The sequence below is a fragment of the Microtus oregoni genome, unplaced genomic scaffold (assembly GCF_018167655.1).
Source record: "Microtus oregoni isolate MIOR12 unplaced genomic scaffold, Mior012 000015F_ref0000493, whole genome shotgun sequence".
NCBI classification, from domain to species: Eukaryota; Metazoa; Chordata; class Mammalia; order Rodentia; family Cricetidae; genus Microtus; species Microtus oregoni.
Window position 1 is genome coordinate 417,123 of NW_024543074.1, and position 21,344 is coordinate 438,466.

The window sequence follows — 21,344 nt, forward strand, 5'->3', positions numbered from 1 at the left end:
ACAACTCCCAGGAGGCTCCGGGCGGGCGGCTGAAGAGGCAGTGTAGAAACTACACTTCCCAAGAGGCGCAACGTGTTTAGGCGCGTGGCAGTGACGTCACGGAGCCCGGCTCAGGGAGCTGATTCGGCCAGAGCTGCCAGCGGGGTGGCTACCGCTGCTGGTTTGTTACAGCTGCTGGAGCGGCCGCGGCCCGGGTTCTCGGGCTCCTCTCCCGGGCCCTCGACCTCCGGCCCCGCGCGGTGAGTCCTTACGGGCGGCCTCGGAGTGGTGAAGCCCGAAGGCTCCAGGGGTAGGAGAGGCGAGAGGGAAGGTTGCTGCTGAGGAGGCGTCCGCGCAGGAGGAGACCTGAGCTGGGTTGGCTGGGGGTGGAGAGAGTGAGTGCATCAGCCGAAGGAGTTGGGAGCGGGAGGCCGGGGGTGGGGCGTCCGGGAGGAGAGCTTCAGCTGGGGGTGGGAGGCGGGGAACGGCTGGACTACAGGGATAAAGGTTTGGCTGCCTCTGGGGCTGAGTGAATGCGTGGAGATGGGGGTTGGGCCCCGAACCCTGCCAGGCTCCTAGAGCTTAGGTACCAGGCTGCGGAGCAGAGCGGCAGGCCCTATGGAAGGAGTTTCCTCGCTTCTGGTCAGTGGGGCTTCGCTTTCTTTCCACTCCCAAGGAGTCTGGGCCAGCAAGGACCGCCTTGGTCCTGCAGTTTGAAGGTGGGCCGAGGGGAAGAGACACATTGTCTGCTGCATGAACTCCCGGTTGGGATCCCTTGGGAACAAGTTTGCTGCGCAAAGGGCCAGCCTTCAGCTGGGGAGGGAATGGGAACTGCTTACCGGATGGCCACGTTGGGGGATAATCTGGTTTTGGCATGAGTGTCTGACAGACTGTCTGGGCCCAGACGGGAAAGGGGGGAAAAGCTGTAGCAAAAAAAGTGGTTAGCAAAACGGAGTTGCTTCGGGCTCTCATTTGAGGCAGGTTATGAAACCACATCAGGGCCTGGTCCTGGCAGCCACCTGCCAGCTGTGGTAGCTGAAGTTTTCAGCCTGGCTGCCCCAGATCTTTCTGCCTCTGCCAGGCTCGTATTTCTTCACTTAGGGGAGAAAGGTCAGTTGTGTGCTGATGGAAGTGACATGTACACAGAGCCACATGAAAGTCTCAGAAGTGCTTTCTGGCTCCCAGGCTTGTTCTGAGGGGGGGGGGCATAGTGGGAGAGGGTGCAAGGGGTCTCTCGGTTTAAAGGGCATGGGCATCCAGGCTTGAGGAAGACGATTCCCATGGGGTCAGCTAGGCTTTGCTAAATGCCCTATTGAGCCAGAAAGGGGTGGAAGGTCTTCAAATCCTGGGATTCAGCCAGACTTTTGGCACTCATGAGCAAAGAGAGTTCTGTCTGTGGCTGTGCCCCTGGAGGGCTGGCTTATGGGAAGGGGCAGCGGTTTCTGGGGAGATAACGCTCCTCTCCACCGTAATCATCTTTCAGAGACTGCACATCTCAGTCCCTGCCCCTCACGTGGAGGCTATTACACAGCTGTCCCAGGGGCTGTGTTAGGGAAACTGAAGCCCTAAGGTCTGGGAAGGTAAACAACTGGTTTTCTAGTTGTTTGGGTTTCTGTTGGGACCAATTATCCGCCTTAATGGGCCAGGGGTTTGGTCCCAGGGGTATGACCTCCACCAGGATGCACCCTAGGCCAACTCTCGGGTCTGTTTGTCCGGGAGCTGTTTGTTCTGTTTCCCGAGGTAGCTGAGAAAAGGAAACTTGCTTCCATTATACTTAAGGAACTTATCTGAGTGAATTCTGGCTCCTGTGGAGAAGGCTTGGCTGGAGTCCTAGCTGGGTGAGATAGCATCTGAGTCTGGGGGTGAGGTGATTGCAGCGGGGTGAGGGAGCTGTTCTGGCGCTTCCAGACTATCGCTCTCTGCTATCCTTTTCTGTCCATCTTGAAAAGGTGGCATTGTTAAGCACATTGATGACCTTGGGTTCTTTACCAGGCAGGACCCTAAGCCAGGTAGGTAACCAAGCACACCGATGCCTTCTGCTCTTGTCGGCAGAAATCTGGGGACAGCCAAGCTCCCAGGATAAGGGACAGACCATTCTCCCCTCTGGCCACTGTGGGTTGCTGCTACCATTGTTTTCTGGGTACTGAGGGCAACCCTTTTGGTTCCTCCTGCTGTAGAGCTTTTACCAGTGGAGCTGGGCAAGCAAAGGCTGTTGTTAACTTACACCCACAAAGAGATCCAGGGAAGGGAGGCGAGGTCAGGTGGGGCCAAGAAGGGAGGAGGTAAGAGGGAAGCCACAGGTACTTTTGTATCCTTGGGAGGGGTAGGCTGATACGGGTCCCACATCCCACTTGTGGGAACTATGGATATTGGCTGTGTGCTCTGTCCTGTGTTTCTCCCTCTCTGGTGGGGTAAAGGGCTCTGGTCATTTGGCAGCCTAATGGTAGCACCCCACGAGAGTTAGCCTGAGCAGATGACAAATGGATAAAACGTCCCAATGGATGGGTCATTGTGTGTTGAAATGTTAGGCTTGCTGTTTCTTTTCCCTCATCTCCTGGCCCTGTCAGTCCTTTTGGGCCTGGGCTTGAGGAAAATCCAGGATTGGAAAAACAGGGCTGGCAGAAATAGTAGCCCTAGAGCACTTCATCCACTGCTGCCTGTGCCCACAGGCCTTGCCTGCTTTTGCTCCTCTGGGGAGGGGCTTAGCGTAGGGGATGTCTTCTATCAGCTCTCCAGTAAGAGCCAGCAGAGGTTATTCTGGAGAGTTCTGAGAGAGCAGCCTCTCATCCCACCCCAGCGGGAAGAGGGCCTCAGGGTATTCTAGGGGGTGAGTTGGTGAACGGACATTGATTTCTATGTCCAGGCATCTCTTGGTGACTTGTCCACCAAGACTTTGTCAGCATGTAGTCCCAGTGGATCGTACGTGTGACAGCCGGAGCTAATCCCATCCCAGCGATGTAATGGCTAGCGTTACATTCATGTGGACTTTCTCCAGCCTCTGAGCTGGAAGATTGAAACAGTGGCCGGTGGTGTGGTGTTCTCAGGGAACCTCTGTGGGGCTCTGGGTGTGAGGGGGCAGGGAAAGTGGTGTGACCTGTCTCACCTGTGCTGCTTGTTTGCAGAGCAGCAGTCGAGAGGGGTGGCAGGATGAATGTGGGCACGGCACACAGCGAGGTGAACCCCAACACGCGGGTGATGAACAGCCGCGGCATCTGGCTCTCGTACGTGCTGGCCATCGGGCTGCTTCATGTCGTGCTGCTGAGCATCCCCTTCGTGAGCGTCCCTGTCGTCTGGACCCTCACCAACCTCATCCACAACTTGGTGAGAGCCTGCTTACCATGTTCCTCCCACCATGTGGGCCGTTCAGTGCCTGAGCTGAGAGTCACTGGACGGACTCCTCAGGTCCTGTCAGCATCTGTCACCAGAGCCCAGGATCGGCTCGTATCTCTGCCTTGCTCCCCCTTGTGGGCTGTAGTATGCCTACAAGAATGAAATCTGCACATCGTCTGTGTCTTCAGGAAGGGCTGGACTGGCTGGTGTGTGTGGAGGACGGCCAGCTGAGAGCTGAGTCCTTGTTGAGGCTCCCCAGGTCCCAGGAATCTAGTGCAGAAGCGTTCCTTTCCCACGATAGGATCCCAAACCGTGTTCTTCTGACTCTCTGCTCCCTAAGACCTGTTGCCCTGTACCACACCTCAGCAAGCAGGCGTCTCATCCTTGCTACTTGGCTTGCTCCTTTTAGCTGGCACGTAGAGACCCAGTCGGACTGGAGGGCAGCATGTATGCCCATTATGTGGCTAACCCCTCCCCTTACGCAGTTCCCGTGTTCTCCCACCACGTGGGCTCCTGGGTGCCCTGTCATGTATTGAGTCTGCCTGCCTTTGCCACTGCGGCAGAGGAGGTGGCAGTCTACCTGGAGCTGCTTCCGTGTGTGACCGGTGGGGATATCAGGCTAGGAGTTTACTTGCCTTTTGTATTTTCTGATGAAGTCCCCTCCTTTCAGGGCATGTACATCTTCCTGCACACGGTGAAAGGGACACCCTTCGAGACTCCAGACCAGGGCAAAGCCAGGTTGCTGACCCACTGGGAGCAGATGGACTATGGGGTCCAGTTCACAGCCTCTAGGAAGTTCTTGACCATAACACCAATTGTACTGTGAGTGCTCAGACTCCCCTCAACTCTGGTCTTTGGCGTAGGGATGAGCAGAGGGAAGGAAGTGAAGTATCCGGGGTCACCGTGGGCCTTGGGTCTCCCTGGCTCTGACTTTCCTCCTAGGCCTGGGGTATGCTGGGGGTAGGTCAGGAGGGCTTTGTTAGCTGGTGATTCTCGTCTCTCCACTTCCTATCCGGGACCCTTATTTTCATCTCCCTCCCCCGCCTCCCCTCCCAGGTACTTCCTCACGAGCTTCTACACCAAGTATGACCAAGTCCATTTCATACTCAACACTGTCTCCTTGATGAGTGTGCTCATCCCCAAGCTGCCCCAGCTCCATGGAGTCCGCATTTTTGGAATCAATAAGTACTGAGGTTGCAGCCCCTTCCCCAGCCGGGTTGGCAGGGGAAGGGTAGAAGACCTTTGCTGTGATGCTGAAGACAGGAGTCTCTGGACACTGCCAGAGATGGGGGTGTGCCCTGGGCCTGGCTTCCCCCTCGCTTCCCCAGTAGCCGACTTGGAGTAGCTTGTAGTGGGGTTAGGGTGGGGCCCTTGGGCTCTAACCCATTCTGAAGTTTTTGATCTTTTCCTTTTGCCTTTTGAATAGAGATGCCATGGGGGTGGTCATGAAAGGGGCTGGGCTTTCCGACTGACCGTGGACCTGAGAAGTTGGTACAGGAAGCCAGGAAAAACCCCTGTTGGTTTGTCTGCCTTCAGGCAGTCATAGCACTTTAACCTCTGAGAAGGGGCGGAGGGACGGTACGGCTGGCTTCTGCATTGTCTCACTTTTGTCGCTTGGAAGTGCACACTGCTATGCTGCCTCTGCCCTCCAGGTAGAGCAGTCAGACTTCATTGACGTCCTTGTAAGATGGGGTTGGGGGACACCTGGTGTAGAAGTGGGGGCCAGGATGCTGCCGCCCTGGTCCTGGGGAGAGGGGAGCTCTGAGCAAGGGTAGGGTGGGGTCTTAGAATGGTCAAGAGAACAGCAGCTGATATGGATTAGTGTAAAAAGAGGGTCTGGGAGGAGAAGCCAGACCCAGCCTCCTCTGGGTGTGGGCTGAAAGAAGGGCTGGCTGGGAGGATTCATTTACTCACAGAATGATGGTGATGGGAGGGTGTTGGAGCTCCTGGCCTGGTATGAGGGTGTGCACAGGCTGGAAGAGGGAGGCCTGTGTGTCCTCAGAAGCATAGGTCCAATTTGAGGCTTCCCTTAGCAGTGTATGAGGAAGCTTCAGGGCGCAGCTCTTTTCAGCCCTTCAGCTTGTATTCCCATTTAGATTGTGCCGGGGCAGTGCCTCTTGTGTGGCATGCATGTGAGGGGCCGGTAGGCCACCTCCACATGAGGTCAGTGGGCTCCACAATGCTGTAGGGTCCTTGTCCAAACAGGGCACTAGTAGGGACAGCTGCAGGCACTGTCTCCTCAGCCCAAAGAGAGGTGGGTCACAGAGCCTGACACTAAGCTGAGAGGGGCTGTCTTCTCCCCTCGCTGGTTCGATTGGGGCATGTTCCTTTGGAAAGATGTGGGTGCTTGAGCCCTCTGCCAGGGGCTGGAGGGAAGTCACGCACCCCGTTTTCTTCCCCTCACCCTCATTCTCAACCCCGTGTATCATAGGGAACTTTCACCTTCTGGTCTTTCTAAGCAGAGTGTGAATAGGATTTTTATGCCCTTTGTACAGTATTCTGAAAGAGAAAATAAAGTGCAACGTGTTCTGGTAGCATCGTGTCTGGACTCTGCTTCCCGTTGGCCCTGGGGATCGGCTGGCAGTGTGGGCAGCAGCTCTTGCCTGGCAGTGGTGGGGACTCTCGGGTGGCCCGGGGAGAAAGCCAGAGTGGGTGTGAGGAAGCTGGAGAAGGCCCTGGAAAGTTGTGCCTCCTGCTGTTCCGCTGATCTGAGCCTCTTGACTTCACAGGCCTGGCTGGGGGAATTGGGTTGGGGGGTTGGCCACCAAGCAAGGTCAGTCCAGACAGGGCTTACAAATGGAGTAGGGTCGGGGGTTACTACTGGTGCTCTGATATTGTCTATCTGTCCTCACTTCTCTGTTGTGGAGGGCTGCCTTTGCTCCTGGCCTTGGTGCCCCTCCTGTTACGATGAGTAGGAGGGAAAAGAGGCCCCAGCCGGGAGAGGGCGGAGTCCTTATCTCCTGTGTCTGTGCAGTATTATTTGCTGCTCCCTGGCCAGGTACAAAGTTCTAGGCTGGCAGAGGAGCTCTGTTCCCAGTAGTCTGTGGCCCTGGCCCATCATCATGGTGTTCTTAGAGTCAGGGAGAGTGTGATCTTTACACTAGTCTGGTCAGACTGTCCCCTCTTCAGATAAGGACTGCGATGTTGGGGGAAGAGCTGCCACTGGGCTCAGTCTTGGGAGTGGGCCGATCTACTTGCTTCCTTGGCCTATAAGCCAGTTGGGGTGAAGTGCCAGGGTACCTGAACAGTGATCTTTGTTCAGATGCCAACTCTGCTACCTAGAGCTGTGTGGTCTTATCTAGCTGCCTTTCTGAGTTCTTCTGTCGAGGAGGCGAGTGCCTCTCTGGGCTGTTGTGGCGTGAGCGCGGTGAGTAGTTGAGTAGTAACTACAGTTAGTACCACCGCCACTTCCTTCAGTGTGCTTCTGAACCGGAGGGATGGGGAGGCCAGAAGGTAGACTAGGCTCACTCACACTATCCTCTGAGGGAGGCCAGAAGACTCTAGAGAGGAGAAGGTGGATGAAGATGGGTGGCATCCAGATAAGGAAGGTCTGAGGAGAGGGCACATAGAAATGTGTCACATTGGGGGAGGCTGGGTATGTACTGGACCAGCCTGATTCCTGTAGTTGTTGCTACAGTTAATTTAAAGTCTTCGTTGCTGCCTGCCATACCATGGCATTTGTTCGCTGGCCCTGAGGTCATTTTTGTATTCTTGGTACAGCCACGGCTATTACCTCTCTTTACTTGGGACCCACTCGCGGTGCTCAGGGCAGTCTGGCCACATATATGGGGCCCAGGTCGCATAGCTGCCATGACAGACAGGCTTGATAGAGACCAGCCAAGAGAGTAGGTTTGAGTTTCCATTTACTGGCAGGCAGCACCCAATTCCAGGAAAAGCCATAAGCTGATATCACCCAGGATTGGACCAGCATCTAAGGGAAGTACCTGAATATCTCACCCATTAGATAAGATTAAATAAGATCACCAGATATCCTTGAGCCCAGCACATACCTATTCCCTTCCGCCAAAACACCCCTAGACAGATGTTAGCCAGTCAGGGTCTTGAATCTTGAAAACCCTCTCACCCCAACCTCTACTATGATAAAAAGTCTATCCTGCCCTGCTGGGCAGACTCTGTTGCATCGGATACACGGAGGGTCCAAGTCCGGGCTTAAATGAATAAAGGCTCTTGGCTTTTGCATACGGATTCAGACTCCTTGGTGGTCTTTGGGGAACTCCAATTTGGGCGTAACATTTGGGGGCTCATCCAAGATGCCCCAAGCCCACAGGGACTACCGCCCATAGAGCCTTCAGCCTCAAGTCGGCCTCTGAGTTTTCTGTTTTGTGTCTTTCTGCTTGAATATCCTTCTGCAAGTGCGTCCAGAATCAGTACCAGAAACTAAGAACCTGTAGACGGTCTATGCGGACACGTGAAGAGATCACAGGTGGGTCCCAGGGCCATTCTGTAGACAGCGGATCTCTCTGGTTTCTGTAAATAGATGTGCAGTTGTTGCCAGTGTCTCAGTTTCAGTTCTGCCTCTGGGCGCCAGGGGGCTGTTTATCTGTTCATTGTCCTGTGTGTTGTTCTGTTGTTTGTCCTGACTTAGACTGATGCTGACAATGTGGGCACCTAAGAGTACTCTTACTCCCCTCCCTACCTTTGATTCTGGACCTCTTTCAGGACTTTAGAAATAGAGCAAGAAAAAAGTGACTGGAAATAAAAAGGGTAAACTGGCCATCTTTGGCCAGACCGAATGGCCAGCATTTGGAACTGGGTGGCTGGTAGAGGGAACATTTGACTTACACGTCATTTCTAGGACAAAAGACCTGATTTTTGGCAAACCCAGATACCGGGACCAGATTTCTTACATAGTCACTTGGGAGACCTTGTAACACACCCTCTTCCTTGGTTAAAACCCTTTATCTCCATGGGGCTGATGAACAAGACCATCCTCGCCTTATAGGAAGACAAAAGGCAAGATGACCTTAAGCCCTCTGCCCCTGTGCTGCAAGGGGGTACAGAAGATGAACTCCTTCACTTGCCTCCTCTTTCCGGCTACCTCCCCCAACTGGTCAGGAGGCCAGGAGGGGGGCCCAGGGAGGCTCAGGGAACTTGGGAAGCCCACCTTGCACCAGGGGGCAGGCCTAGTGAGAATTGCCCTGGGAGGCCAACTCTGTCCCTCTTCCCCTGAGTGCGGTTGGCCCACAGGACGGTGAGGGCAATGAACAGATGCAGTATTATTGGTCCTTCGCCATGAGTGATCTCTACAACTGGAAAAAGCAAAGCCCCCATTTCTCAGACAATCTTTTCTGTTATGTTCACTTACCAAACTACTTGGGAGGATTGCAGTCAGCTGATACAGGTCCTGTTTACCACGGAGAAAGAGAGAATTCTGACAGAGGCCCAAAAATTGGTCCCAGGATCTGATGGAAACCCAACTGTCAATTCTGTGCCAATAGACCAAGGCTTCCCCTTGACCTGTCCTAACAGGACAGGAATTTCACCTTGGCAGAAGGTAAGGAAAGGCTCCAAGTCTACTGCCAGGTTTTAATGGGAGGTCTCCATGTGGTCCACCAGTCTGGCCAAAGTCAGTGATGTACTACAAGAAAACACAGGATCCACTCGGGAGGCAGAGGCAGGCGGATCTCTGTGAGTTCGAGACCAGCCTGGTCTACAGAGCTAGTTCCAGGACAGGAACCAAAGCCACAGAGAAACCCTGTCTCGAAACCCCCCCCCCAAAAAAAAAAAAAAGAAAACACAGGATCTCCATCAGCCTTCTTAGAATGGATTATGGAGGGCTTTAGGGCATACTCCCCTATGGATCCTCAGGCCGAGGAAAATAGGTCATCTGTGGTCCTGGCCTTTGTTAATTAGACCACGCCTGACGTTAGGTGCAAGTCACAGAAGATAGATGGGCTTACAGATCAGAGCATCCAGGAGCTGTGAGCAGTAGCTCAGTGTACAACAGAGAAGCCTCAGAGGATAAACAGATGAGGGTCATTGCTGCAGAGAATGCAAAGTAGCCTGGAAATACAGCAAGAACCCTAGCAGCCACCGCAGGAGACCCAGGTGAAAAGAAGGACCGACTGAGACGCCTAGCCAGAGGCCAAGGTAAGGACCTCCACCGAAGGGAGCATCCTAGGTGCAAAAAGATCCATGTGCTTATTGCAGGGGAATGGGACATTGGGCTAAAGGGTGCTCCCAGGAGTCCAAACATAAGGACTATGACTCGGGATGTGACTCCTGCCACGGGGTTTGAGTCCCCCTCCCTGAGCCCAGGGAAAACCTACAAATTTAGTAGTAGTAGAACTGGAACTCAACTTTTTTTTTAAAAAATATTTGTTTATTTATTTATTATGTATACAATGTTCTGTCTGTGTGTATGTCTGCAGGCCAGAAGAGGGCACCAGACCTCATTACAGATGGTTGTGAGGCACCATGTGGTTGCTGGGAATTGAACTCAGGACCTTTGGAAGAGCAGGCAATGCTCTTAACCACTGAGCCATCTCTCCAGCCCCTGGAACTCAACATTTGATCTAAACCAAACACCAAGGGAACCTCTCTCAAAAAAAGTCTTGGGTGCAGGGAGCCACAGGTATGAGCCAATATTCATGGACTACCCGAAGAACAGTGGATCTTGAAACGGGTCAGGTATTCCCCATTCCTTCCTGGTCATACCTAACTGCCCCTACTCCTTATTACAAATGTACCAACCATTGGATAAGATTAAGATGTCATTGAACCCAGAATGTACCTATTCTCTTACACACACACACACACACACACACACACACCGTAGACAAATGTCAGCCAATCAGGGTCTTGAATCCTGAAAACCCCCTTACCCCCAACTTCTACCATGATAAACGGCTGGGCGCGCTCTGTTTGTACTGCTGCATCAGACACACAGCCCAAGCCTGATCTTGAATAAATAAAGACTCTTTTCTTTTGCTTACGAATTTGGACTCGTTGGTGGTCTTTGGGGAGGGGACCTTGCGGTTTGGACATGATTCTCATTCCATCTCAGCTCCCTAGATTGTCCAAGTCAACACACCATTCTCTGGCCCAAAGTCACCGAGCCCCTGTGTCAGAATCTCTCACTCATTGCTGAGTCCAAAGAGCAAAGTCTCTTCTGGCCCTGCCATTCCACCTGGGCCATAATTTGCCCTATATGAAGGCTAGATGGGTGGGGCACCTGTTGTTATCCAGATTTCCAGGAAGTGCTGCTGTTAGGGGCTTTCAGGTGCCTCCATTAGCTCTCCTCCAGCCGGGAGCCGCACAGAGATCTGACAGGATTCTGACTTGCCGTCTCAGGTAAGAAGCTGAGAACGGTGCATCTGAGCTGGCTGTGTCTCTGGGCACTGTCCACACACCTAGAATCCCTAGACTGGAAGAGAGTTGAGAGCAGACTACTGTAAGATAGGACAGACAAAGGGCAGTGGGGGCGGGGGTTAGGTGCCTAGGCCAGACATTAGGGACTTAGGAGGTCACAAGGGGTAGGATACAGTGATGGTGGAGACCCAGGAAGCTTTTGCTTCTTTCAGGGGCAGACTTAGCACCCTGAAATTGGGAAGGGGTTGGTAGGGAGACCCAGGAATCCCAACTGGAGCCAAGGGAAGAAATAGCTGTTAGGACTGGTATCCTGAGGTCTGGCACTTGACAATCATCGGACCTTGCTCTGAGAAATGCAGAAACTGGGGTTCACTTTCCTGTGTGGGGCAACTCCACCCCATTTGTCTCAGTAGGTTCTGTGAAGGCCCGAGGGAGATTTGTTGTCTGTGTGTCACGATTGCCTCACTTTCAACACGCAGGGAAGATTAGCTATTCCAGTTCCTAGTTGTCTGGAACTGTGAGCCCTTGCTTGACCCCAGGCTGTGAAAGGCAGTAGATTAAAAATCAGGAGTCAGGGACTGGAGAGATAGTTCACTGGCTGCTCTTCCAAAGGATCTAGTTTCAGTGCCCACCTGTAATTCCAGCTTTTGGGAGGTGGAGGCAGGAGTTCCCGGGGCATCTTTCACTACAAAGCAGGTTTGAGGTCAGTCTAAGCTAGACATGACTGTCTTAAAGCAAAACAACAAAAAGCCCTTTCTGACCCAATACATCTCTCACTGTTGGTCCAGGCATAATGTCTGTGTTTGAAAGTGTCACAAGATCCCTGGTCCAGGAGTTGGATTCTGGAGGGGATATGATTCCTGTCAAAAGTATGGTTGACGCTGGTGCATTCAAGTGTGGTTATTTGGTGAGAGGACGGAAGAGGTTCTGGCGATGGTCCTTCTACCACAAGACAGACCTCACCCTGGAGGACATACTGGACGAAAAGGACGAAGGACTATTTGGTAGGCTGCCTGCGGGATTTAGAGGTCAGTATGTGGCAGGTGAGAAATGACCAGCTTGAAACCTTGCCTGCTTCTATTGTACCCCGTGCTCAGCTCCGCATTGCCCTCAGCTAGTTGATTTGTACACGCTGGCACACCTCCAGGAAGACACACACAGAAGGGTTGGTGAGCAAGAGGAGTAAAATAGAGATTTTTGTTTTGGCTTGGTTTTTTAAGACAGTTTTTCTGTGTAGCTCTGACTGTCCTAGAACTCACTCTGTAGACCAGGCTGGCCTTGAACTCAGAGATCCACCTTCCTCTGCCTCCCGAGTGCTGGGATTAAAGGCAAGCGCCACCACCACCTGGTGAGATTTCTTTGTATTGGAAGTCATTCCTGCATAGCCTCCCTTTCCTGTGTCTCTCTACAATTCCAATTCCTGAGCTCTGAGTTTATATTTTTATAATTAAACTGATGGGTAAATGGAGGAAGATGTGATAGTCAGGATGGACGCAGACTTCACAGCTAAGGTTGCCTGGTTTTGAAGGCCACTCTGCTGTTGACCGGCAGGGTTATGTATGGACAAGCTGCTTTTTATCTGTGTAGGTTTCAGAGTCTTCACCTGTGAACTCGAGATGACTAAGAAAAATGGCCCTAAAAAAAAAAAAGAAAAAGAAAAAAAGAAAAATGGCCCTGCTGGCCATGGGAGGTGCATGCAGACTCTCCCTCCGGTAGCTCTGCTTCTGGACAGGACCCCTCTTCCCTGGGCATGGGCTGAAAGACAAGTTGAACTGAAATTTAGAAGGCATCAGTTCTCAGCTATGGGTCGTGACCCCTTTGTGGGTTATAACGACCCTTTCACAGGGGCTGCATGTTAGATATCCTGCATATCAGTTACATTATGATTCATCACTAAAAATACAGTGATCACATAGCAGCAAAATAATGTTATGGTTGGAGGTCACCACAACATGAGGAACTGTATTAAAGGGTTGCAACATCAGGAAGGTTGAAAAACCATAGCTCTAAGGGTTTTTCTTATCTATCTATCTATCTATCTATCTATCTATCTATCTATCTTTAGTGGCTAAAGAGACAGCTTGGGTGCTGGGAACTGAACTCATATTTTTGGTTGTGAGCCTAGCCTTTTACGGCTGAGCCATCTCTCCAGGGTTTTTATAGGAGGGCTTTACAATGCTGTTTCCTTGCCTCTAAGTTCAGATATTCCTGGGGTTTCTTCTTTTTGTTTCCGCCAACCCTGGAATCCATTTTAGTGTCTTATCCTGAATTCAGAAAATCTACCATATTTTAGGTGAACAAATATTTGAGTATGAAACTAAAGTTGTGTGGTCCAGACCTCTCTGCTGTAGTCTCTTAGTCTCTCCGCCCTCTCATGTTGTAGGACGTCTGTAGTCTTTGTCTCTCCGCCCTCTCTTGTTGTAGGACGTCTGTAGTCTTTGTCTCTCTGCCCTCTCATGTTGTAGGACGTCTGTAGTCTTTGTCTCTCCGCCCTCTCATGTTGTAGGACGTCTGTAGTCTTTGTCTCTCCATCCTCTCATGTTGTAGGACGTCCGCTTTCGCTTGGTTGTTTTCCATATTTTTCTCTGTGGTTCAGCTGTGGCTATGGTTTGGGTAGTCAAGTGCTCTGCACATCCATGAAGGGTGTGCGTGCTGTCTGCTTGCCTTCCCACTGCTGATCACCTGACCGAGGGGGTTTGTTGCGTTTCTCTGTGAAGTTCATATTGCCCTCCCACACTGCACTCCTTGTTTTCATCTTTGTCTTTTCTGTCGAGGCATCTTGTTTGTGTGCATGTTTTACAGATCCGGGAAGAGATGCCCAGCATTTTCCCTCCTCTGTGTTTTCAGTTTGCTCCTTTATGCTCCATGACGTCAGCCAAGGTGGCCACACCTCGAGACGGGAGGGATGAGAAAGGAAGAGCTTTCTAGTCTCTGAGCCACACATCCCGACTGGGCTGATGACCCCACACAGTTTAACCTGCCTGTGAAGTGATGATCAGAATCAAGTTCGCCAGTATCACCCTGCTTCATTGTCATAGATAGACTGGACAGTGACTTTGGCGTGGTCCTGAGAAGGACCTCCTTTCAGTATTAGCACCATTGAGGGCATCAGCCAGGACACTTGTATGCACCATCAAGATGGCTTAGAAAGAGGGCCAACGTGGAATACGTGGAATTCATTTTTCCTTTTTTTCTTTCTAACAAAGTACATATCAAACTTATACTGCTTGAGAAATGAACAGGCCCTGAGACATTAGTGCCCTATGGGTTGATTTTTGTTGTTGTTGTTTTTGTTGTTGTTTTTTGAGATAGGGTTTCTCTGGCAGCTTTGGGGCCTGTCCTGTCACTTGCTCTGTAGACCAAGCTGGTCTCGAATTCAGAGATCTGCCTGCCTCTGCCTTCCAAGTGCTGGGATTAAAGGCATGTGTCACTACTGCCTGGCCCCATGGATTGATTTTAAGTAGTTCCTAATTTGGTCATTTTCTATTTCAAATGCATTTCCTCTGGAAATCCAGCTGGGACCCTCACCCGGCAGCAGGAGCTGTCCTTTTTTGCAGGTCTGTACTTGGGAGGTCTAAGAGGAAGGCCTTCCTGCATCCCCTATATCCTCCCTAAACCACGAGCAGCAGCAGAATCAGCCTACCCAGCGCTGGGCCCCTGATGAATGCTACATCAGACGCCTGGAGTCTGTGCAGATGGGCAGCTTCCCTGGCCACCTCACTCCACCCCTGCACCAGATTCCCATGGCCACCTCACTCCACCCCTGCACCAGTTTCCTTGGCCACCTCCACCCCTACACCAGCTTCCCATGATCACCTCACTCCACCCCTGCACCAGATTCCCATGGCCACCTCACTCCACCCCTGCACCAGATTCCCATGGCCACCTCACTCCACCCCTGCACCAGATTCCCATGGCCACCTCACTCCACCCCTGCACCAGATTCCCATGGCCACCTCACTCTACCCCTGCACCAGATTCCCATGGCCACCTCACTCCACCCCTGCACCAGATTCCCATGGCCACCTCACTCCACCCCTGCACCAGCTTCCCATGGCCACCTCACTCCACCCCTGCACCAGCTTCCTTGGCCACCTCATCCACCCCTGCACCAGTTTCCTTGGCCACCTCCACCCCTGCACCAGCTTCCCTGACCACCTCATCCACCCCTGCACCAGCTTCCCTGACTACCTCATCCACCCCTGCACTAGCTTCCCTGGCCACCTCATCCACCCCTGCACCAGTTTCCTTGGCCACCTCCACCCCTGCACCAGCTTCCCTGACCACCTCATCCACCCCTGCACTAGTTTCCCTGGCCATTTCACTCCACCCCTGCACCTTCATGCAGACACCAGGGACTGAGCTGCTTGCATTTTGTTTTCCACGTATCCTTTCCTTGCCTCATTTCAGAATCCCAGTGGCATTAGCTTGCATCTGTTGAACCCTGTAATGTGTGCCAGGCACTGTCTTAAGTTCTTGCCTGAATACTTGGTGTCCCCAAGCATGGGAAGAACTTAGTTAAGATTCTCTCTCTAGAGAGAGGCCAGATGACTTAACAGGTTACCTGGGAAGAAGGGTGCAGGGCAGGCTGATGCCATGGACGGTGGCCTGTAATGTTGAGGACGGCAGGCTTCACGGAGGAAGGGGCAGTGCTAGCAAGGGCTTTCTGGAGAAGGGCCTTTTAGGTTAGCGTCAATGTGATATTTACTCTTGTCTTTCCAGGTGAAAAGGCTAAATTCCAAGTCCAGGATAAAACAGATTCAAAGCTGTCACTAAAACTGTCGTCAGCAATATTGCCAGCAAAATTGTCAACAATATTGCCAGCAAAATTCCCTGAAGAAATACTTGCCGTTGAAAGACTCCGGTCCTGTGATTGGAAAACCACCATAATACATAGGAAGCTAACCCAGAGATATTTGGATTTGCTTGTCAACAAGTGAGGCGGGGACTGAAGAGATGGTTCAGTGGTCACGAGCACTTGCTGCTCACACCAAGGACTTAGTATTGGTTCCCAGCACTCACATGGGGGCGCCCAACCATCTGTAACTCCAGTTCCAGGGGATCTGATGCCCTTTTCTTACCTCCATCTCTTGCACCTATATGGTACGCATACATACACGCAGGCACTTACACATAGATAGCTACTTTTTAAGATGGGGCTGGAGTCAGGCAGTGGTGGGAACGGACAAGGGGAAGGAAGCCTTCTGGGCATGAGTCATCTCAGGGGCACCCTGGCTGTTCACCCTCAGGCCCACTCCTGTGCTGACCTTCCTTATCTGCCCAGGCAGCCTCCTGGCTCCCTCACAGCCTGCCATCTTCTGAGTGACCGATTGCTGTGGGTCAGATCCAATAGAAACCCAGGACAAAAGACCAACTGTGGTGCCTGTTAGCTTACCAAAGAGGATGCTGGCCCCCAGGCTCACTCAGTAGGGTGGCTCTTCTCAGCTCGCCACATCTGCCCTGTCCTACCGTCAACTTCTCCAGCCCGTGGGCTTTGCTTCTCTTCCCCCAGCTTCTCATTCCTATATAATCCTGCCATTTTGGCCGTATGCTCTTTTGGTTAGCTTTCTCTCTCTCCTCTTCTCTCTCTCTTCCCTTCTCTCCCCCAGTGCCTGCTCCCCACCCCAATCTCATCATCACCTGGTTCAGTCTACTGGTTACATTTAGTCTACTATTTTCTCTCCCTGTTCTGGACAGTTGTGAACCACCATGTGGGTGCTGGGAATTGAACCTGGGTCCACTGGGAGAGCAGCCAGTGTTCTTAACCACTGAGATAGGCTTTAGCAAACAAATTTTTGTTTGTTTTATAACAAGATCTCAATTATTGTAGCTCTGGTGGGCCTGGAACTCGAATGTAGACCAGGCTGGCCTTAATAGTAATCCACCTTAGTAAGAGTCCATCACAATGGGGAAATTTGGTAACAAGCAGCAGACATGGTGGCAGGAAGCAGAAGCTGAGCGTTCACATCTCCGACCACAAGCAGGAAGCAGAGAGAGTGGTCTGGTGGTGGCAGGTGGCTTTGAAACCTCAAAGCCTGCCCTTAGTGCTGCACTTCAGCAAGGCCACACCTCCTAATCCTTCCCAAACAGCACCACCAACTGGGAACCAAGACTCTGGGGGACATCTCACTCAAACCACCATGTACCCCCCCCCCCCAAGCCAACAAGTGTAGTAAAAAAAAAAAAAGATGTAATTCTGCCTACATCATAGAGGTGGGGTAAGAAGTCTCCCACCATCTGTGATGGGCAGGAACACACTGAAAGCTAGTGAGATCCCTTCCCATTGAGCACCCTGCCCCCACCCCACCGTGGGTGGAATGGAGGGTGATAGCTGCAGTGTGTAATGTCCCTTGGCTTTGCAGCCCTACAGGAATTTACTCTGTAACGGAGGTAGTTGGTGGACAGGGAGAGGTCACTGAGAGGCCCTGAACTCTTATCCCTTCCATTCCCTCTAGGAAGGTGAAGCAGAAACTACCCGCTTCATTTAAAACAATTAATATGAAAGAAAATATATATCTGGTGACAGAAACTCTGGAGACAGAGGAGGAGGAAACCCTACAAAGAGAAATGGACTATAAAATTTTGAGCTCATTTTTTATGGACAGTAACTATGAAAGCAAGGTTAGTACCCTGGGAGATGGGGTGTGGACCTTGTGCCAGCCACAGAAGCCCCCCCCCCCACCAAGGGTGCCTGCCAAGACTAGGCCTACTTAGCTCCTCCTCCCTCAGGCCTCTCGGAGCAGTGCTGGCTGGCCCTGTGCCTTGTGGAGGAAGAGCTTGCCGCCTTGAAGGAGTCACAGGCTGACTCAGGATGCCCTCTTTTCATTTCCTTTCTTCTTTTATTTTTATTTTTTGGTCTTTTGAGACAAGGTTTCTCCACATAGCCCTCCCTGGCTATCCTGAACTGCGAGTACTGCGTGCACCAGCACACTCAGTCTGGACAGTCTCTACCACGTGGTTATTCTGTCCCGTGTCTGTCTCCCTGTCTAGCAGGCAGGAGGAGCTAGAGTCCCTGGGACAAAGCTTGTCTTCAGTATGTTAAATGAACAGTGGAAACAGCATGGGTTTGGGGTCAGACACGGGTTCGAATTTCAGCTCTGCCATTGGTTTCAGCTGTAGGACTGGCTCAGATACTTGTCTTAGAGTCTTAGTTCATCTGTAGACTTAGAATAAAACTGTCTACCTTATAGGAGTGTTCGTGAAATCAGGCAGGATAGCAGTGTAATATCCGTCAACACAAACTTGTTCTCCCTAGAGGCAACGCAAAATCACCGTCCCTGCCAACATGATCCTGGCCTATCGAATGAAGCAGCTCATCTTCAAAAATGGGTCAATATGTAAGCAAGACGCTGTGGGCACAGGAAATGGGGCCCTGAACACATGAGTGGGTGGATGTGGATTGAGCAGAGATCTGTAGCAGCCTGGAATGGGTGGTGAGCCCAGAGGTGGGGCAGGAAGAAGGCTCGAGGGCCAGATTGGCTCTGGCCACACTGACAGGGAATGCACCCACCATGACATCAGCCTGCCCTGCAGGATTGCAATCCCAGTTTCCTAACAGATTGGCGATAGCTTCTCCTTCCTTTCCTTGGTTGGGAGCAGTGTGGGGACTGGGAGGGAGGGAAAGGAGGGCATCAATACAGAAACCACTATTTTCTTATTCTTTCTTTTTTCTTTCCACCTCTTGGTGTTGGCTTAGTTATTGACTTCTGGAATGAAAGAAGAAGAGGGTCTTTTCAAGGAGGTGAGTGAGCCCCTGGCCTACCCGGTCATCGTCTCAGAGCATGCAAGGACGTTATTAGACGCAAGGCAGTGCACAGCAGAGTCTGTAGTCGGATGTGTTCAGAAGGGAGGACGCATGCTTGTGGAGGAGCAGCCTGGATGCACTGTTGGCCCAGGGCCCCCAGGCTCCTTCCAGGGCCACGTGTTAGCGTGGGGTGGGTGAAGGAACTGCACTGAACTAGTCTCAGGTACCCTGACGTACCACTCTTGCTCATAGCCTCCCAAATCTGAACTTTTCTGACCAGGCTGGAAGGTCTATGGCTCTGTATGTGTTTCCTCTGGGACATTTGGGGCTTTCCCTGTACCCAAAGAGGCCTCAGGAAGGGACGGAGGATATTTGTACCTTCTCTGGGTGTTGGCTGCCGCTCGAGTCACCCAGGCACAGCCCTGTGGCTGCGGGTCGCCGAGAATGTGGGAAGGAGCTTGTAAATATAACTTAGATTACGCGGTAAGGATGCAGGCTCCCTGACATGGGCAATGGTGGCTCATCACTGGGAAAAGAATGCCTATAGGGTTAGGTGTGCTCAGAGACCCTGAAGATTTCCTCCCTTGGCAGAGAGAGGACTTACTAGCTATGTGTGGGGCCTTGCCTGTCTCTAGGCCCACATATAGTGTGGCAGAATTCATCTATCCTCAGGTTGATATGATGTAACACTACCACTCGGTGAGATCAGCAGAATGGTGCAGGCTGGTGTCTTAGTTAGGGTTAGTATTACATGGTATTGTAAAACACCATGGCCCAAGCAATGGGGAGAGGAAATGAGTTATTTGGCTATATTTCCATATCATTGTTCGTCATCAAAGGAAGTCAGGACAGGAACTCAAACAGGGCAGGAACCTGGAGGCATAGCTTTCTCTTTTCTTCCTCCTTCCCTCATTCTTTCTTTCTCCCCACCTCCTCTTGCTGCAAGTCTCTCAGGCTGGTCTTGAAGTTCCTAAGAAGCTGAGGTTGGCCTTGAACACCTGATCCATCCTCCTGTCTGCTCCTCCCTAGTGTTGGAATTACAGAGGTGCACCACTACACCTGGCTTTGGGGACTACACTTTGGTGAAAATTAAACAAATTTATTTCTGGATATGGCAAACTGGGACTAGATGGGGTGAACTAGGGAGATGGAAGCCAGGTAAATGGGTGATGGTAGGCATGCCGGAAGAGGGAGTTTCATTTTAACAGAACAAATAGTTTAAAAGAAGGCAAAACACAGAGATGAGGTAAAAACAACAGCAAAAACAAAAAGTAGATTAAAGTCTAGCCAGGCGTTGTGGTGTTCTATTGTGATCCCAGTTCTTGAGGCAAGATGATCAGAAAGAAGGGCAGTCCTTGGCTACAGAATGAGCCTGGGCTACAAGAGACTATCTCGGGGGTGGGTTGGGGCAAGGTATAGTAGACTTTACAAATGGAGCCTGTTGGCACAGTGAGTCAGATTCATAATTTTTGTCTTTATAGAAATGCCTCTAGGAAGACAGGGAACTACTGGAACTTTGAAGGAGCATGTAGAGAACACAGGGAGAAGCCTGCAGGAACTGGACGAGAAGCAGAAGAATGTGCTATGCTCTGCCACTACATGTGCCATCAAGGAAGGGGGGTTGGAGGACCTGGAACAGAAAGTAAGGGACCCAAGGAAGAACTGGGGTGGACACAGAGGACTGTGGAGGGCAGATGGCAGGATGGGAATCAACTGGACAGAACCATACTTAGCTTCCCCCTCTCCCACCCCCAGGTTTCTGCTGTCTTGTTCTCTGATGCTTCGATGCAGACTGAGGGCCCAGCAGGTCCTCTCATTCGCACCCTTCATGATAATGCCGGATGCTTGGTAGAAGCACGTGCAGAAGCCATTCTGATGCTCTTGGATGCCTTAATAGGTGAGGAGGAAAGCAGAGCAAGGAGGCTGGTGGAGAATCAAATCTTAGGGAGTGTGTATATTTCATGAGGGGTAGCCCTCAGCATTTTGGAGACTGTCAGTCTTTCCCAGGCCAGATATTGAGGGGGAATCTCCCTGTTCCTTCTGGTATAGTCTATAATGCTCCATATTTTAACAGGGGAGCAGGAGACATTTGGGATATTCCCACCAGGCCTCCTGGGAGCTCTCTGAAACCCCCTGATGATGTATGTGTGGTGAGCCACTGAAGATCGCCACCAAAGCCACATGTCCCTCGCCTTTTCTACTAACAACCTTTTCCTGCTTCCAGCCCTATCTAACATAGCCAAGTATGTGAACGAAGCTCTGGAGAATGGGAACCTGCGTTTGCTGAAGGATCAGGTGAGACATTGGATAGAGAGGGCTAGGGCCATAGTAGAGACCAGTGCCTGTGTTCTGGAAGGACCTGGAAACCCCACAGTATAGCCCTTTTTACTCTGTAGTTACTGCCTGCTCATGTCTGTGCAGCAGGTTTGTGACAAGTCTCTGGACATACATATATACCAGGAGATTTGACATGCTCTGCTGCCTGCCTGTGGGCAAAGAGCATAGAAAAAGACTAGTCCAAGATGGCATCTAGTGCCATCATGAGTGCCTGCTGCTATGTGGAGATGGTGTGGGGTTCTTCAGCTTTGCAGGAAGAATTCCATGATGGCTCCAATGTCTGTCACAGCTCAGAACGAAGGGGTGTGGCCAGCTGTTGGCCATTGCGGTCTGGGTGGCGTGCGCGAACGTGTGTGTGTGTGCACGCGCGCACGCATGCGTGCGTGTGTGAGAGCTCCTAGCTTTTAATCTGGTGAGCTTCCTTTCAGGTGGAGTCAATCCTCCAGAAGAACTGGGGCGATCGGCTTAGGCAGGTTGTGCGCTGTGACCCCGAGGCACGGACCTTCTGTATCCTGTATATTGCTTGCTCTCTCCTGCAAGATCTGAACCCTAATAAGTCCACCCGCGTCTGTTCCTAACCTAATGTTGGCCTGGATCCTATGCATGGTCTCTGATTAAAAGT

At 51.7% G+C, this 21,344-nt stretch overlaps 2 protein-coding genes across 4 annotated transcripts; both read left to right on the forward strand.

Annotated features, from left to right (window-relative positions):
• The first annotated feature begins 114 nt into the window (after positions 1-114).
• LOC121457148 (ORM1-like protein 3) lies at positions 115-5,843 on the forward strand. Of its 3 annotated transcripts, none has more exons than XM_041665879.1 (4): positions 115-239; positions 3,107-3,300; positions 3,980-4,131; positions 4,366-5,843. In XM_041665879.1, exons 2-4 carry the CDS (start codon positions 3,127-3,129, stop codon positions 4,499-4,501), a joined length of 462 nt encoding a protein of 153 aa, XP_041521813.1. In that variant the 5' UTR covers positions 115-239; positions 3,107-3,126; the 3' UTR covers positions 4,502-5,843. The 3 variants fall into 3 exon arrangements, with proteins under 3 accessions (XP_041521813.1, XP_041521812.1, XP_041521814.1); XM_041665878.1 differs by having other exon boundaries at positions 120-239; positions 3,102-3,300; XM_041665880.1 differs by lacking the exon at positions 115-239 and adding an exon at positions 275-374 and having other exon boundaries at positions 3,102-3,300.
• A 4,670-nt stretch (positions 5,844-10,513) lies between these two features.
• LOC121456149 (gasdermin-B-like) lies at positions 10,514-21,307 on the forward strand. The gene is made up of 10 exons (XM_041663998.1): positions 10,514-10,623; positions 11,430-11,669; positions 15,364-15,577; positions 17,097-17,262; positions 17,897-17,978; positions 18,338-18,382; positions 19,867-20,027; positions 20,141-20,282; positions 20,610-20,680; positions 21,151-21,307. Exons 2-10 carry the CDS (start codon positions 11,435-11,437, stop codon positions 21,298-21,300), a joined length of 1,266 nt encoding a protein of 421 aa, XP_041519932.1. The 5' UTR covers positions 10,514-10,623; positions 11,430-11,434; the 3' UTR covers positions 21,301-21,307.
• The last annotated feature ends 37 nt before the right edge of the window (positions 21,308-21,344 follow it).